Source organism: Dromaius novaehollandiae, chromosome Z (assembly GCF_036370855.1).
Source record: "Dromaius novaehollandiae isolate bDroNov1 chromosome Z, bDroNov1.hap1, whole genome shotgun sequence".
Classification (NCBI taxonomy): Eukaryota; Metazoa; Chordata; class Aves; order Casuariiformes; family Dromaiidae; genus Dromaius; species Dromaius novaehollandiae.
The window spans coordinates 64,659,059-64,677,111 of NC_088132.1; the positions used below are offsets into that span (position 1 = coordinate 64,659,059).

The 18,053-nt window shown below is 39.1% G+C and overlaps 1 protein-coding gene and 1 long non-coding RNA gene across 2 annotated transcripts in view; one reads left to right on the forward strand and one right to left on the reverse strand.

The window, feature by feature from the left end:
• The window catches only part of LOC112995740 (uncharacterized), a 147,276-nt gene that overhangs the window by 87,991 nt on the left and 41,232 nt on the right, over positions 1–18,053 (reverse strand). The gene's annotated exons all lie outside the window — the stretch shown is intronic.
• The window catches only part of LOC135324740 (ankyrin repeat domain-containing protein 55-like), a 52,199-nt gene that overhangs the window by 14,499 nt on the left and 19,647 nt on the right, over positions 1–18,053 (forward strand). The window contains exons 5-6 of the mRNA XM_064501607.1: positions 3,210–3,270; positions 6,874–7,002. Coding sequence (XP_064357677.1) covers positions 3,210–3,270; positions 6,874–7,002 — 190 coding nt within the window. The remainder of the gene's footprint in view (positions 1–3,209; positions 3,271–6,873; positions 7,003–18,053) is intronic.

An 18,053-nucleotide genomic window follows, 5' to 3' on the forward strand; every position in this document is an offset into this window, starting at 1 on the left:
ATGGCAAGTGTGAGAAAAGTTTTCCACAAGATAACCTCTCTGAGAGCTTCTACTGTAAAGGGGAAGCTGAGGTTTAGTGGACTGTTTCATTTTTAACTACTCTTAATGAAGGCTGAGTAGCAACCAAAGAGTATTTCTTCGTATATGCTTCCTTCTCGTCTTAAGGAAGATACTCTTTTTCTCATTCTAGCCTATGAAAATGGGAAAGCTGACAAAATTTTGGGTCTTGATTTGTACATCTGAATAAATTCACTCAAAAAACTCTCCTAGGTAAATCATGTATAGAGGGATAGGGAGACATTAGAGAGGTGTAAAACACTCGGTGAATGTAAAATGTTCATCTGACTTAATCATTAAGGTTATGGTTCTGCTGTTGTTACCAGCCCAGAGCTCTGTGCATTTCTGCTCAACTTGCTCTTCACCCTCTGTTCAATAGCTTTATTAATTTTTCATGTTCATTGCTGCTTTTCATGCATCACTTAGAGGGAATAGCTGGTAGTTTCTGCACAAGTATCAGTGCATTATCATTAAACAAAGCCTCTACAGAAAGAAGACAATGTTTGCACAATGCTAGGCATGCTGATATTTAAAAGGAACAGTAATTTACTTTAACAGCAGCACACAGAGTTCCCTGAATGTTTTTTCACGTTCCCCACAATCACAGGAAGACCTTTGCTCTGGCCAGTTTACCAGCTGCTCAGCTCCTTTGCATCTGTCTTCTGGCCAGGACTGCCCTGTGCCCAGACAACATGGCTGGAGCAGCAAGGGTGACTTTTCCATCCCAGTCATTGTTGCACTCTTGAATCCCATGTCACTGGCAAAAAGGCAAATGTGGTGGCCAGCTATGAAATGCTTTTTCAGCCAAGCTTAAAAGTTGGCAGCCCACTTCTACAAGTCCATGTGCTGAAGGCAGCACATAGACCACATGGAAAGACAGAGACAGCAGTCACTTGATTTATGATAATTTATCACTTGATTTGATAACTGATTTATGTGCTTCAGTGCATGTTCCACAGAGTCTAGGAGAAAAGGTAGAAAGGGAATCCATGGACTTCCTGACCTCTGTCTACAAAATGTATATCTAAAAGTAGTAGATATCAGAGGATTCTCAGCTGGGGTGGCTGAATATCCATATTTTTGAGTGGTAGCAATGCTATAGCCATAATGGTCTGAGAATAAAAGTAAGCTGAGGTTTGTGGATAAAGGCTTTAAAAGAATGATATTTGTCTTTCAAATACATTCATTTCATTGATGATATCTGGAGTTAAACTGCAGAACCATGTGAAGGATTATAAAACCAGGTGATACATGGGTTTTTCAAGCATGTTACCATTACCTCGCTTTTTTTCTGCTCACTCGTCTGTTTTTACCCAGACTTGTTTCAGACACTGAATTTCTGAGGTTCTGTTTTAACTCATTGTGTCAAATGACCATAAAACATCTCTTTCCTTTTACAATTTTTTACTGTACTAATCACAGCAATCCTAAACTGTCATCCTTTTTAGAGTTCCTATAATATGACTCTACTATGCTGTGTGATTCAGAAAAGGAGGTGTAACACCACTTTTCTACAAGTGGTTGTACCCACATATAAATGGAGTTGAAGTCCTAATAAAGCACTGGGTTATTGCCAGTCTTCACCCTTTAGGGAGCTTTGAGTTAGAAAAAAGAATTGAATTTGGACTTCTGCCACCTGAACATGGCATTAACAAATAGATCAGCTTTTCACCTACAGAATTACCCAAATCATCCCTAAGCAATTTGAAATGTCTTCCTTCTGAATAATTTACACTATATAGTTGTTTATTACTGAAAAAAAAAACCCACAAATGGATTTCTCCTACAACATTCTCAACTCAATCTGATGAATACATTTGAGCACAGTTCAATCCAGAAAATGTACTGGAAGCAACTGAAGATTATGCTGCTGAAAAGCAGTGAAAGATTTTCATTCAGTCTCCTTCAAGTGGGAATAAATGCATGACTGCAAACATTTAACTGTGCAAAATTTACAGACTCAAGGAGCAGATTGTACTTCTTGCTCTCTAATGATAATGAAGCAAAAAATCATCAGAATTCAAGAAATAGCATTTTACCCCCTATAAAGTGCTTCTGTGTTTTGTATTTGTTAGAGTTCCCACCTTGATACTTCATCATCTTTTAATCTGCTTGCAAAACCATATGTCTTTTAAAAATCCATGTTTTGAAGTTTTTTAATAAACTTATCCCATCATATGAGCCACAGCCACACATTTGCATTATGATCCTGATCCTCATAGGGATCTACTAAGAACAGGCTCTTCCATTTGCTAGACTCACAAGAACCGTGTATAAGGGCTAGCATCTGTGCTATTTGGCTTTGTTACAAGCTGTGACAGGATGGTCCTTGTCATTTCTATGGTCCACCCACCTGCATGGTCCAAATACTTTACATTCTTCTATAAGGCACAACCGTCTGCTCCAAACCTACTGTGATTTCAGAACATCTTCATAGGATAACATAAGGAAAAGGAAAGCAATGAAAATCCTGTGGCAAAAATCTACTGAGTGTTAAAAATGTTATTCCACTTGAATAATATTTTATGTGCCATCGTTTTATTGTAACTGTTCCCACCACCAGAGGGGAGTGTTTGTAGTCTGATAGTCTACAAAAATGTGAACCAAAGTGTTGCTATATTTTGTGCTACAACAATGGTCTTATCCCAGCAGACACACCATAAGGCCTTGTAAAATCCTATTGGTCTGTGTGTGTGTAAACATGTATGTATGTATGTATATACCCACAAACACACAAACATATACAAAACACTATATTACTTAGAGTCAAAAAGTTTGCAAACCCATTTTAGAAACAGGTCATTACCATTTCTGTTTGTTTAAAACTTTGTAAAATAGGATTACAATGAATTTCTAAGTTACAGAAAACTGCACGTGTGTATGGTATTACACATTCTCCCCTCTGGCAATCAGCATAAGAATTCTTCCCAACATATCTGCTTTTGATTCTCAGTGGTAAATTTAGTCCTTACAGTAAGCCATAAGACCCTGTTTGCTTTTCGAGTATTACAAAACCCAGACCCAAGATTCTGACCTGTGCCTGTCACTAATGCTGATTTTGCTTTAAATTGCATGGTTTGTTTCTCAAAAAATGTCAGTTTTTCAGATTTAGTCAGGAGTGCAGCACACTGATTATGTCATTGCTCCTGCAGGCTTCTGAATGTGCTTCTGCAGCAGTCAAATCTTAGTGAAATTAATCACCAGGACAATGAGGTGAGTGAGCTTGCACTGCAAGTCCCGGTCCCGGTCTCCGAGGTCACGCTGTTCATTCTATGCAGAAAGAAACCACAGAACCACCAATTTTATGATGACACTATGCACAGACCTAAGATTTCTCTAACGCTCTTACTGAACTTTGCACAGCCTTGTCTCATTTTCCTATGTGTGATGCACCTCTAGACTAATAAACCTTCTGTATATACTGCCAACTATGAGGTACCTTGAAAAAGTCTCTTAACCCACTTGCCAAGACATAAATTGCTTTTGATTCTTCTGAAGTCAGACACTGGACTGAATCTTTACCTTTTCCAAATTCCCCACCATTAAAGACTTAACAGTTCTCAGGGAAAACACCAGAAACCTGGTACAGCATGGAATAGTCACGGAGCTAAAAAATTATGCTAGGTTACTCTGATCCTGAAAGAATTGTGCCCTGCATACATATATATAAATACTGCGCACAGGAGAATCTCAATTTTCCAGATGTGACTGACTCTCCGAATAAAGAAGCCAATGCATGAGAGAGGCTCTGGATGCTTTTTCGTATGTTTCTCTTCACTCTAGCAATTGCTCAAGGATGCTTCTCCTCTCCACAGTGTCAGAACCACCACAGCGCTGCTAATTTTCTCTCTTCCCATGTACCTCCCTTATCCCCGGATAGTTTGCAGACCCTGTTTACAACAGCCTAAATCAGACACAGTTTGTCTTTGCATAGAGTTATGTTGCTAATGAATTATATCAAACCCTGGATGGCACTTCCAATCCGTAATGTTTTGCTGTATGCATCAATAAATGAAATTTAGACCTTTCAGTCTAGTTCACCATCATCTAGCACTAAGAAGGTATTTATTTGTTCAAGCATCACTCCTAAACATTTTCTGAAAAATGTGGGTCTTCACAACTGATTTCAGTTAATAAAGCCGTTCTCCCAGCATAAGGAAAACACTTCAGAAAAACACCCCAATGAATGCATGAACACGTAAGCACTAAGAAATACATCTGGAGGTTTCATAGTTTCCACAACTGTGGCTTTCTGTGTGTTTACTCATGAAGCCTGTAAGATGACAATGTGAACAAACGTTCCCTGAAAAAGCCCAGAATCTGGGCAAAATCCATATCACAGTGTATTTCCTAAATGCAAATAAATGTTCTGCCTGCTACGGTCATTGCCCATCAGCCATAGCTATTTCTTGTTTTTTCTCCTGTTTTGTCCCAAAGATGTCTGGCTTTCTTATCTTTAATATTATATTTTGCTGGATCTTCAAACTCTTCCGGCTTTGATAGTTCTGACATACCCCTCCTGCTTTCTCTCACAAACAGTAGCCTATCAGCATATGCCACTCAAGGGTGCTCTCACTGTGCACAAATCGGAGGGGTATGGGTTAGACAGCTGTGGCCCACTGCAGCAGGCCCGCACATGTGAGCTGCCTCTATAACCAGCTCAATGCTCTTTGCTCAGTTCAGTGCTCCGAAAGGACACGTGGAATGTACAAATTGTTAGAAAAGAAATAGAGAACAAAACAGGAAGCAGCATTATGCTCTGTCTGAATCCTTGGTACAGCCGCATCGTGAATACCGTGTGCAAAAATCATCTGAAAAAGGATATACAAGAAAAGCAACAGAAAAGGACTACAAAGATGGTCACAGTTATAGAACAGCTTCTTTTCATGGGCCGAGTAACTAGAATAAACTAACTAGAATGGGACTTGCAGCTTGGTAAGTATGTCAGAGTGATGAAATAATAAAAGTATGTAGCATCATAAATGTCATGAAGAAGGTGAAAAGGGAATGATTATTCACTGTTTTTTACATCTAAACTGTTGGAGACACTCACGGAAATTACCAGGCAGCAGTTTTAAAGAAAATGAAGGGAAGTACTTTTTCATATAATGCACAGTTACACTGTGGAAGCTGAGGCTTTAATGGTCTGGATGGCGTAGAAAGTCTTTAGCCTACTGATTACCAAATGTTAGGTGGCTGCATATCACCAAGCCTTTTATCTTGTATTTTCTCTCTAAGCATCTACTACTGAGCACTCTGAGTTATGTTCCTGGACTAGACAGACCTTTGATCCCTACCGACTACAGCTCTTTTTATATTGTTATGTTATAAATGGCTCTGTTAGTGACCACAGTGGGAGCAGAGAGTTAATTCTTCAAGAATTTTGCCCTTTTGTCCATACCAACAGACTGACAGTGGATGATGGTAAGCTGGCCTTGCACACTGTAGCTTCCCCTCTTTCACTGATTTTTCCTTCTCTCCAGACTGGTCTTGAGGACCCTTGTCCCAGCTGGAAATAACCTTACTAAAGCCTCATCTCATACCACTCACAGATATTGGGTGTCTCTCAACAGTACTAAGTCCCTTGTGTCAAAATCTTGGTCCACTGACGTCAGTGGCAGAGCTCCCATTAATTTCAGTGGGGACAGGATTTCACTCTCATTTTTGATTTTACAAAACCAAAACCCCCATGATTAAGCTTTGCCAACCCTAACTAGAAAAAAAAATCTGCTCTAGTTGAACTGCTTCTTTTTGACATCATCCATATTTAAGCCATCTCAGGACTTGAAAAGCTTACAATGAGTAGAGAGAAATTAATGTTAGGGGATTCAAGCTTTTACTCAGAAAATCACTGCTAACAACTTCCAGTATTAATGCACTGATAAGCTGTCTGAATGAATGTTTTATATCCAGTTCTTTTCCTGAGTTGTTGCCATTTGGCTTTATGGGGCTCTATGTTGAGTTTTAATTTATTTTCCATTCCATATTTTTTGCTTTTTATCCTTTTGGAATCCAGGACAAAGCCTTGAAATTCATTTTCCCTGTAAGAGGTAGTAAATAACACTTGTGCAAAGTACAATGCTACTGCATCTGAACAGAATTTTCAATTTTTAAGAAGTATGTTGAATGAGTAACTTTATACAGAAAATCTTTAATAGTATGGATTTAGAGTAAAATATAGTGGCTGTAACCATGCTGGTAAAGGTGAAAATATAGACCCTGTATTCTCTGCTCTTCCAAGACTGATTAAACACAGCTAAGATGGAATGAAAATGCAGGTCAACAGCTTCCCATTTGCTTTGTTTTCTCCTTAAACAGTAAATATGATATGTTTATATTGTGAGTTTCTTGTTGACATCATTGGGCCACTTCCTTAGCTAGTTGATTAGTGCCAGCTAAAATTCTAACTTATAATATTTATTTTGGATCAAAGATAAGACCTAAGATAAATATCACACAGTCTTGAGAAAACACCAGTCTAAAATAGGCCTTTCTCACAGGACCCAAACTTAGTAATGAGGGACTATTCCCCAACTGTCATGCTCCTGACTGTGCATTATTGATCACAGGCACGTTTGGTATGGTAGATGCATTCAAATTTGTATCAATTTCCTGTAATAACCCCCAAAAGCTAATTGCTTGGTTCCCCCTTATGACTCCACTATTTCAGAAGTTGCTACAAATTATTCCACATTAAGATAGAGAGGGAAGAGTCAAATGGCTTCAGAGCTGTCAAGCTTATCTATAGTTTAAAAGAAAATTGAAAAGCGCTACTGTGAGTGATGATTATTTGCTCTCTGGGTTTGCGGCTTTCAGGGCATGACTTCACTTCACTGGGCTGCTTTCCACAACAGGCCCCAGCACACACAGACCCTGCTGCAGAGGGGAGCAGACCTGACTCTGGTGGACAAGGACTTCAAAACAGCCCTGCACTGGGCTGTACAGGTGAGCTACAGCTGCTGCTATTTCAACAGGCAATTGTTTGAACTGAGCTGGCTATTGTGTCTCCTGAAATATTCAGAAAGCAAATGCTTTAGTTGAGCAATGAGGAAAATGGATGCTAAGAACCCCCATTTTGCCATTGGGCACAGATCAAGGACCTTACTTCTACTTCAGAGAGGCTCTCCTGTAGGCTCAGCATTGTCACCCTAAACCAAATTATCCTTTTTCTCACTGGGACTATGTGTATGCTTGATGTTAAACTTTTTCTTTTTACTGAATCAGAGTTGCAGAAATCAGCAGCTTAAATAGTGTTGCTGAAGACCTTTTGGAACAGAACAATGCAAATGTAATTTAAAACATATTTAAACAGCTACTGTTGTGGAATATTTAGCTGAAAAATTGAAGCCCAGCCTCTGTGGAAATTAAGGAAGATATGGAGTTAAGCACTTTTCTTGTTGAACTGTATGCTCTTATCCATCTCCTGTGCAAAAAACAATGCCAAAGAGATAAAAAATTACTTGGCAGATAATTAGAGAGGACAAATACACAGGTAAATAAATATATGTGATATTAAACATCATATTATGCAATGGTAAAGGATTTATTAATAAGTAATGTAAATATAGTGTAATTTAAGAAGTTATGCATAAACTTTACTGCAGAAGACATTCCAGATGAAAGGAGGAGAACAATTATATAAGTGTGTTTTTACTAGTTCACTGGCAATAGCACATTCCAGTAAGTACCAATATTCAAAACAGCTGCACATCAGATAAGCAGAAATGGAACTTCCAAGAAAATCCAGTAACATTTTCCTACAGTGACTAAATATTTGCATCCTCACCTTTTGGTCCAGGCCCACTCATCTTAAAATACGTGTCAACAAAGAAATAAAAAAGCTCTAAACTGCCAAATACTATATTTATATATGAGCAGGACATCTAGAAAGAAAAATGTTTCCTTCAATCACAGCCTCTCACAGGCTCACATATAGTAGACTCAACTTCTGTTTTTCTGAAGTAGAGTTACATTTGGGTCTCTGCAACTAGTGTTATTTCAACATAGTTTCATACTTCTTTAATCCTGATCAGTTTGAATTTGGGCTACATCCCTTGTTACTGTGCCTTAGAAGACCAAAGGCATCCATTCTGTTGTGCATTTTTTCTAGGCTTACTCCAATACAGGCACCTTCCAGAGGGAAATCTCTGAAATTAAGGCTCATGGAGGCTAGGCAGTGGTCTGGATTATGTCTCTGGGAACAAGCAATCTCTCCAACAGAAAGGCAAAGTTGAACCCCCTCCACATCAGGACTCTCAGAGATCCCCTCATACACTAATCTTTCTTCGACTCCATATTTTTAAAATTCTATGATTTAGTCACACCATTTAACCTCTCCATACCCTTTAGCTCACAAATGTGCAGATTAACTCTGGAAACAGGGGGAAATTAAAACTGCACACAAGACACCTCACCTCAGGTGGAGGCAAATCTCAAATCCCTCTTCTTTCTCCCTTCTAGCTGCTCCTAGAAATCAGAGGAAATACATACAGAATGACCTTCTTTTTTTTCTTGAGAGATTCCTGCTATGAACCCTTCTAAACTGCTACGTCCATCCACATATTCTTCCCATATTCTACATCAAGAAAGGCTAGCTCAAATATCAGAGCATGGAATAGGCCTGTTAGTATTTCTCTTACTTAAGCTTGGCCAAGAAGAAATACCTTCTGCCTTTTTTCCCTGCTGCCCTCCTAGGCCCGGGAGAACTAGATACTGTGGACAGCCATGACTTTCTCTGTTATAACTGAGAGCAGAACAACAGCTCTGCTGGGTGGGATCATCATTTTCACATACTCCTGTTTAATACGCTCAGTGAGCTTCCCAAGGTATTTTCCTCAGGAGTTCAAAGGATGGAGGCAGAACTGTGTTTGTTGAAGGGACTGTGCCAGAGAGTGCCTAATAAACTCCCCACTTGCTGCTGGAGAGGAGATATTTTTCCTTTAAGAGTTGTATTAATATCTTCAGAGCACAAGAGGCTCCCAGAGGTCAGGCAGTTAACAGCTGAAGGGTTTTTTTCAGCTGAACAGAGCCTTGTGTTTAATTTCAGTTTTTAAAAATGCAGCAAGGGAACATCAAGAACAGCACAGAAACTTATTTCAGAAGTTGCAGAAAAGAGGCAGTTTATGCATGTTGGGCTGAAACACAGACCAGGACCACATAGGAACCATCACCCATCATTTGATACCGGACTCTAATGTGTGTTTCATAGGAAATAATTGTTCCACACTGGCTGTTTCAAAGAATATGTTTGGTGTTTGGTCTCCCATTAGACAAACGGGGGCTGCGGACCAGACTCCCTGCTGAAGTCCCAGTCATGTAACTAGATAGAATTTGCCCACACTGAGGTCTGCTATATAGAAAAACTCAGACTTTCTGCTGCATGAACTGTTTGAATTCACACCCTTAGTGCAAATGTGTTTCATCACAGATGAAAATAGGACCTATTCCTTCAAGTAGGAATGTCTCATGTCAAATTTTGCATCCATGAAGTATTTTTAAGAATTTGCACAGATAGAGTTACATCAGGAGTGTCTCAGAAGGTATTTCTCACCTTTCATTCCAACCAGCAATATTCTCTGTGATCAGAAGAAAACATAGCTTTATACTGAAAAGCTGTTAACTGATATGGGAACCAAATTAAAAGCTTTTCTAAAAGCCCAAGATAATGGTGCTGTTGAAACCCTAGTATAATATAGTATATACAATGTTATTATATATACTAGTATATTGTATTGTAGTGTTAAATTATAGCATTATTGGTATAAGATTAGAATATGTTAGAAATAGTCTGGAAGGATTTGAAATCTTCCTGCATTGTCTTGCCATTTCTCATGATTTTTACCAGAAGTTTCTTTGTCTCTTTCTTAAGACTTTGGCTCCCAAAGTCATATGATTATGTAAAAATATCAGCTTTCATTTAAAGAATAAACAATCAAACTAAAATTTCTAGCCATCATTCTTGTAAGGTGAAAAAATAAGAGCCTCTAGGGATAAAAAGAAGGCAACTAAAAAGAAGCCTGTAAGAATAATATTCTGCCATATGGACCCGTGCTCATGATTTTTTTTTATAGTTTGATTCACAGTGCAAAGTTTTAAAAAATTACCAACTTGGAACATTTTCTCTGTAGCTATAGCACAACTATTTCATTCTCCCATTTCCTGTGAGCAGAAATACCTACATATTGTAGAAGAAAAGTATAGACAATTATTCATTTGTGTTTAGCTGACAAGGCTTGGCAGCCTTTTGTAATTACTTGGAAGGTGAGACCACACTTAAATGTCAGGATTTTTAGGAACTAATCTCTTTGTTGCTGCTGGGGATCTAGAAAGGCACAGCTGGCCATGCAGAGAAAGCAGTGGTCGTCAGGGCCCTGGTGTCTCTGTATGAATCGCTCTGAGCGCATTCTCAGTCTCCACATGAATGCGTAAAGCCCAGGATTTCATTTTTTTTTCTGTGGGCTGCCTGTGGTGGAAGGATTCAGAGAGAAACTTCTAAGATTTATTAAAACTATGTAAGTGTTATTCCACGGCAGATATGTTTGTTGCTGGATTAGGCTGGAGACGATGCATTAATTCTATTTGCTAGGCCTGGTTCACAGTTTGGGTGGTTTCAGGCACATTTCTTTCCTTGCAAAATTGTATTTATTTTCTCTTTGTTTCATGTAGTTTTCAAGAGAGAGCTATAGAGGGAGAGTAGCAACTTCCTTTGTTATCTCACAAAACTATAAAGACCATTTTGACTGTTAACAAACAAATAAAAAGACATATTGAAATTTCATTTTTTAACCATTCCCATTACCTTCCTTTGGTAAATATTGTCATTCCAGCAAGGCTACAGCTCTGCCTCATGGAGGATGGGCCATTGCATGGCAGTAGGGCTCTATGGAATGAGCTGTCAAGATGCAAAACAAGGAGGAAGAGAGGTTGCAAATAGGATAGTTTTAAATGGGTAAGAAATAAACACATTCCAATAAACATATTCCAATATCATCAGGAGCTTTTTCCAAAAAGTGCCCTAATCCTTGTGGCAATGTTTGTATCAGCAAATGAATTGTGCATGAGTATGATCTCTGGCACTGAGGTCAACTATCATGGGGCAGCCTGTGCCCCGCTGTTAAACTCTCTTATTCTCCAGAAGAGGATGGCCATATACAAACTGCCTACTGAGAATGCTCTGTGGCCCATGCTAACTCCTGAACCATGCCCAGGAGTAGGTGGGGAAAGTGTTAAGTGGCCAAGGCAAAATCATGCCAGAGAAAATTTTAAAAATGTTACAGTATGGACAATTGAGTTCCCATGTTCAGAAATGTTCCCTAGTGCTACTTAGCTTTCTAGTATAGCTATATCCTATTTCTCCACTTTCATTTATGTCAGTTTATAAGCCAAAGCCCCCATCATGGCTTGTACATGGTACAAAAGTGCACAATATCGGTGTCCGAACTCATCAGTACAACCAGATTGTCAGAAAAACTGCCTTTACATGAGATAACTGGCTGTTAAACAGTAAGTCTTTCAGGTATGAACGTGCCATTGACAATGTTATTATTCATCAATGTTATCATTCAATCAAATTTCCACATAACTGATTGCAGAACTCCCATTGAGCTCAGCAGAAATTTGTCTAGATCAAAACCCATAGGTAAGTACAGGGCAATTGCCAGACCTGTTCCCAGCACAAAGTCTATGTGTAACGCTGTAAATGGATGCCAGAACATGAGTAATGTGCATGGCATCGCACCTTTTGCCTGTCTATAAATGTCCTAATCTCCTATACCTTGCACAAAGCCACTCAGACATAAATGTTTCCATTTCTCTGATAGTGGTAAGGAATAAATCCTTCTTCTATTGCAGGATAAAAGATGAGCCCTTTTTCAAACCACATCAACTGCTCATCCACAGAAATCAGTCCTCATAACGTACTAGCTGGGAAAAGCTGCCAAGTAATTTTAGTCATAGCCATAGTACAAAGTAAATCATACAGAATTAGTATAGAAGGGCCCAAGTGAAAATAAATTCTCAGAGGGACTTGGCCAGTATTTCATGCAGTTCTTTTATTTGAGCGAAGACAAGGTAAGAGAGACAAGGACATATGTTAGCTGTAGAGGTCTGCCTCCATGACTGTGTTCGTCACTGGTAGCTTTTTCCAAACACCACTGTGGTTGGTGAGAGGATAAATCTTCTGGAAATGCCATGTCTCCTAGTTGTACCAGTGGCAAGCAGTGCTCTGAGGACCTCAGGACAAAATATCTTGTACAACAACAACATGTTCTCTTTCCAAGAGTACCACAAAGTCAAGCCAAGTTGGGACGCTCTGAATCTGTGAGAGAGACTGTCTCAGCGGGTGTTTGAGGCTGAAGCGGTAAGGTTAGGAGAAGACAGATGAGCTCCTCTGTGAGCTGGCTGCGTCTCACCAACGTAACTATAGTGGCGTCAGTACAGTTCTTGTTAATTTATATTGGTTTGCCATCACAAACACACCCTGTGAAGTGCCTGGGCTGTGTCCAGGCAACTTCTGGCAAAGTCTCACTGGCAGGACAAAAGCTGAAGATTGTATTAGGGATCGTTCCTTTCCCCAGCACGGGGCCCTGTCTCTGACTGTAGAGAAACCATAGGGATCTCCGATTTTTTTCTCAGCAGCCAGCACAGCCCTTTAGCAGCCAGGGCATGGCAGGAGTGGAGGTAGAGTGAGCGTGCTCTCATTCCTCAGGAGCTCTCTCTAGTCTGGGGTTCAGAAGGGGAATGTCAGAAGCCCTTAATCCTTAAGGGGTTTGCACACGTGAAGAAAGCTCCCATGTGTGCTATACCCTTCTGTAACCCAACCTGCCAGCTTTATAGAGGTTTCTCACTGCAGCAGCCTGAATAGCCAAGGTTTATCTGCCAAAGACTGGAATGAGCTGCATTATGTCTCTGGTTTTGAGTTTGGCATTCTCCAGGTTTAAAACAGCAGATGTTACTTCTGTTCAGCTGAGAGAGAGAGAATTCCTTCACAGTGATAAGTCATCTACAGTGAGACCACGATGTGCTGCTTTGACATAGTCTTAATAACTGATTCCAACCAGACTTTTCCTCACTGTTAATGCAACATTAAGTTTGTCTTGCTCCAGTTCTAGGATGAAACTCTGAATTCATGTTACAGTACAGGTAATGATAAAATGCACCACCATGGTGCTCTGAACATGAATACCAGGACAGCTGAACTTCAGTGAAATCTGTCCCAAAAGGGAAAAAAATTGTGTCGAAGGAAGAGTTTGGTTTTGCCAGTATAGCTGTAACTGAACACAGGGCTTCTGCCAGCAAAGCTGTGAGTCAAGGATCACAACTCTTCAAACCGCAACCAACAGAGCCGTGTGGGAAAAGTCTGTGGAATAGCCTTTGCACTCAGTAAATACTGAATTTCAAAATGAAAAAGGAAAGAAGGTGACTTCGAAAGGGATGTATTTGCCAATGTAATAACCTCAACTGGAGTTAAGAAGGAAAATACTCCACAGACTAATTATTTATTCAAATTTTGTTATGGGTTACTCTACAAGTATTTGAAATTGTTCACGTTTCTTTATCTCAGCAAAGGAGAAAAGGATCTTTGCCTTCTTCAGGGGCTGTTTTGGTGGTACAGTCAAATTCTTATTAAAATATGCTATGTGTTTCTGAAAAGAAATGTAGGTGACCTGGAAAATTTTGCAACAGATGAGAGAAAAGATAAAACAGTTGGGACACTTGCTAGCATTCTGTGATGTACAACTCAAATATCACCCAGTGGCACAGAAAGATGGTTTCCAGGAGGAAAGCAGAGGTCCTGATGCAATTTTATTAAATCCATAGTCTTTTATGGTGTTTCTTTGCGAAAGTAAGTTAGATCCCAGAGTAGTGCAGTGGGAATGGTATTTGCTTATTGCTGCAGAGAACAGTGAAATGGCAGTAAAAACGGCAAGCCATTCAGGGTGTTGGAGCAGAAGAGCATCAAAGGGAAAGTAAGAGCTTTCGATTGTTTTGGATTCACAGGTATGGAACTGAAATAGGAGGGAAGAAGGAAGAACAGGAAACACAGACAGCCCTAAAGTGGAATGACATTGATAAGGAGCAATATGAAGAGCTGTAGTGGGGAATTTCCATCCAGCAAAGCTGACTATAGGTATCGGAAGACTTTAAGCTGCGCACTGATGAGAAGAGACAGGAAATATAAGAGAACTAATACAATCTAACCACATAATCTCCAGAGGCATTCACTGGGAGGAAAAATACTTTGTCAGGGTTTCCTGAAAATAGTTAAGTGGTCCATAGCTTGCCCCTCTCCCCCTCCCATCTCTACATTACTGGTAGCCACAAGCCAGCTTAGCAGTCTCCCTTACATACACATGTTCCTTCTCTTTGGCACTGTAACATCCACTTCACCAGACTATTCTGAGGTGGGGAAAAATTAACCCTCTCTACAGTGCAGTGAACATGGAAAACACTGTACTATGTAAGACTGAAGACCTGGCAGAATAAAATGCCATGTTATGGCAGGATATTACATCAGTGACGATGAACACTACAGAAAGGAAATTACATCTCTGTATACCAGTTGGACATACACAAGGCAGGAAGTATGAGAATCAGCTGTAACAACAAAGGCTTTAGTAAAGATGAGGATAAATTGAGCAGGTATAGGTGAAAAAAAAAGTCAAAACTAAAAAAGCAGCCCAAACATGCAGGATTTTCCACATGGTATTCAATGCAGTGGAGACTTCTTGGAGGAATATTTTCTTACTTTGAAAGCAGTGAGAGATGGAACTATCAGAAGGTGAACCTTATATTAACCAACTAAAGAAAATGGGGTTGTAGTCAAGTGAAAATGAGAGCTAATGATCCTCATGTTAGTGAATCTGTTATTAGCCTCTGCCCACAAATCACACAATTTTCCTCAGACAAAAGCTTGTGTAAAGTACAATGACAGTTTGCCTTGCCAAGGGCTCCAGGATCAAGGTTTTAGGACATTACTTCTTCATGAAGTGAGTTTAATTAATATGAGTGACCTAAGAAAGAAAAGCTCACTGAAAGATGTGAGATAGGACAAAAGTCCAAAGAAAACTGTGGGGGTAAGGCGGCAGCACAGTCCAGAATCATATAGAAACACAAAACCAAAAATATCTAATAATCTCTGAGAAAGCTGCTGAAATGAATTTGGAAAAAAAAAAAGGGTGGGGAGAGATGAAATGCAAGGATACATACAGTAGAGGCTGCAAAAACAAGTAATTTTCCTATGGTAAATTTACCACTGAACATGCTGTTCTAACAATAGTATTGTGGGTTCATGGTAAATTTACCACAGGAAGACTACATTTTTGTTGACCTCAACTTGAAGCTATCAATCTCAGAATAAGGGCAGCATAAGCATTTCAAGAGAATTTTGTGTGCAACTTAAAAAAGCCAATATGAGTATAAAGATAAGAAGGCATCCCTAAGAAGAGAGAGCTGGAAAGCCACACGGCAGCTGGTCAGAGATCTCTGTCAGCAGAAGGTTCAAAATATTAGAAGGTATCCTTTGATTATTTAGAAAAAGTAATTAACAACTCACTGGACCTGTTAGAACAGGACAGAAATTTGACAGCCATCTTTGATGCATTACTGCTTCCTCAGATAAGAAATTACTGAATATAATGCATTTGAATGTCAATGAATCAGTAGTGCCATGTAAAAAAAGATCTCCCACTGGGGATGAACAAGAAGGGGTAAGACAATCAAGATCAGCTGGGGACTTATGTCATACATCATATATTCACTATCAGCAACATGGAGGACAGTTCAAATAATCTTTGGAGGCGGACATCTCATAAACAGTCCAACCAGGGATTTATCTTGAGAATGGTTTTATTTGTTCCATAATGAGGTGATGAAATACAGAACACATGTGTAGAACCCACAGCTAAAAACAAATTAGAGGGGCACCCAGCACTTAAGGAGAGAAGATGAAATTCAGAATGATCTTGATAAATTATAGGAATAAACTGAAGTTAATAAAATAGCACTCAGAACAGAACAGTGAAAAGTGTTACATGAAGGAATGAAAGTTGTCTGCACAAAATGAATAGTAGACTTAGCGGATTACAAAGTGAGTAGGAGTTTAAATTATGGTTCTGATGCAAAGCAAACATCAAAACACCATTCTGGGATGTATTAACGAAAGTGTGATACATGTGGGATACAGGAAGTAGTTATTTCATTTTCAATGGCAGGAGGGAAGCCTCAGCTGGGTAATTAAGTCCAGTTTGGGGTGCCATGGTTGAAGCAGGATGTAGACAAACTGGAAAGAGGCCAAAGGCAAGCACCAAGTATGATAAGTGGGTTGAAAAACCTGACCTATGAAGAGAGGTTGAAATGGTTTGTTTAGTCTAGAAAATGGAAGATTTGTGGGAGACAGAACAGTCTGTAAATATATAAAATGCCAGTAAGAACAGTGGAAAAATTCTTATGCAAATGGTAGGAGTTGTGCAAGATTATTAAGGGACTCAAACTAAGGTGCAGGACACAAAATTTGTACTTAAAAGAATAATATAAAACCAGAGGTATAGTAGTGTCATTAGAACATGAGTATTTATAGGTATATACTGTTTGGGACATATGAAAATAAAAGACATGGTAGCATCATGTGTGTATCTTGCAGTAGATTGTTCTTATCCATAAGACACCTCATGTTAATAATTTTTTTTGCAACAAAACTGACTTGGATGAGCATGGTAACATATGTTTTATTGTGGTAGCACTAGAAGTATACAATAGACGTCTAGATTTAGTTAGCCCTGAATGTGACTACAGATTTCTCCGATGTTAGTGACAAAAACATGTAACGAAGAATAATGTCAGCATGGAGGACTTAAACTTTTGACACAGAGACTGGAGAAAAAGAACTGCTGTTATTCCTAGGGCCCAGATACGCAAAACATGAAGAGCAACATCTTTTTCATCAGGTATTCAGACAACTAAGAAGAATTGATAAGAATGTTAACATGGTTACTGAGAACGTTACAGAATGCCCTGTCATAGAAAATAAGTTTGGATGGCATGATCATGAGTAGACTCTAAACTGAACGGGGAGTAAACAAAGTACATATAAAACAAAAGTATTGATTTCAAAGGGACAAATTTTGATATATTAAGGGAATTCACTACTGAAGTCAGCTGAACTGAGAGCTTGCGTTTGGAAAGGGTCTGGAATGTCTTCAATCAATGCTGCTAAACTTGGCAGGAATCTGCATCCCAAGAGAAGGAAAAAATGTGTAGAAGAGGTTTGAGATATATCTAGATGAATAACCATCTTTAAAAGATATATTTGGAATAAGTAGACATCTTACAAAATAATAGGAAAAAGTACTGAGAAGCAGAGGAGGTTGTATCTCAGAGATCAAGTGAAGAGTAGTAATTAATGTTGAACAGAGGCTAGAAGGAAATTACCTTCAGGCATAAGGCTTGAAATCAATCTTGCTTAATATTTTCGTAACAACTTGATATAAAATACAGGTGTTTTCTGATGAAATCTGCCAATGACAATAAACTGTGTGGCATTAAGAGAAGAGGATGGGGATAAGACACAGGAAAGTTTGGATCAAGTTGAAAACTGAAGTAGCACAAACAGGACAAAATTGAATAGCATAAAACGCTTAACTCATTCACTTGGGTACTGGTAACAAAAGTTCCTCCTAGAAACTAGAAACTCTACATTTGGAAATGACTACAGAAGAGAAGTACCTTGTGTAATGGGTTATCCAAAATGACCAGGAGCTTCTAATGGGACGTAGCTGTGAATAAGGCAAACACTGTTGTGTGACATACCAAAAGAGGTATTTCTAAAAGGAATATGGAAGAGTTAGTGTCAATGTAAAAAGACCTGGCAAAAATATATCTGTATCAGTAGGTACAAATTTAATCATCCCTCTCCAAGGATACACACATAAAACACAAAAGGAAAAGGGTTAGTAGGTTGATCAGAGAAATAGAGAGCATATTTTACAAGGAAAACTGAA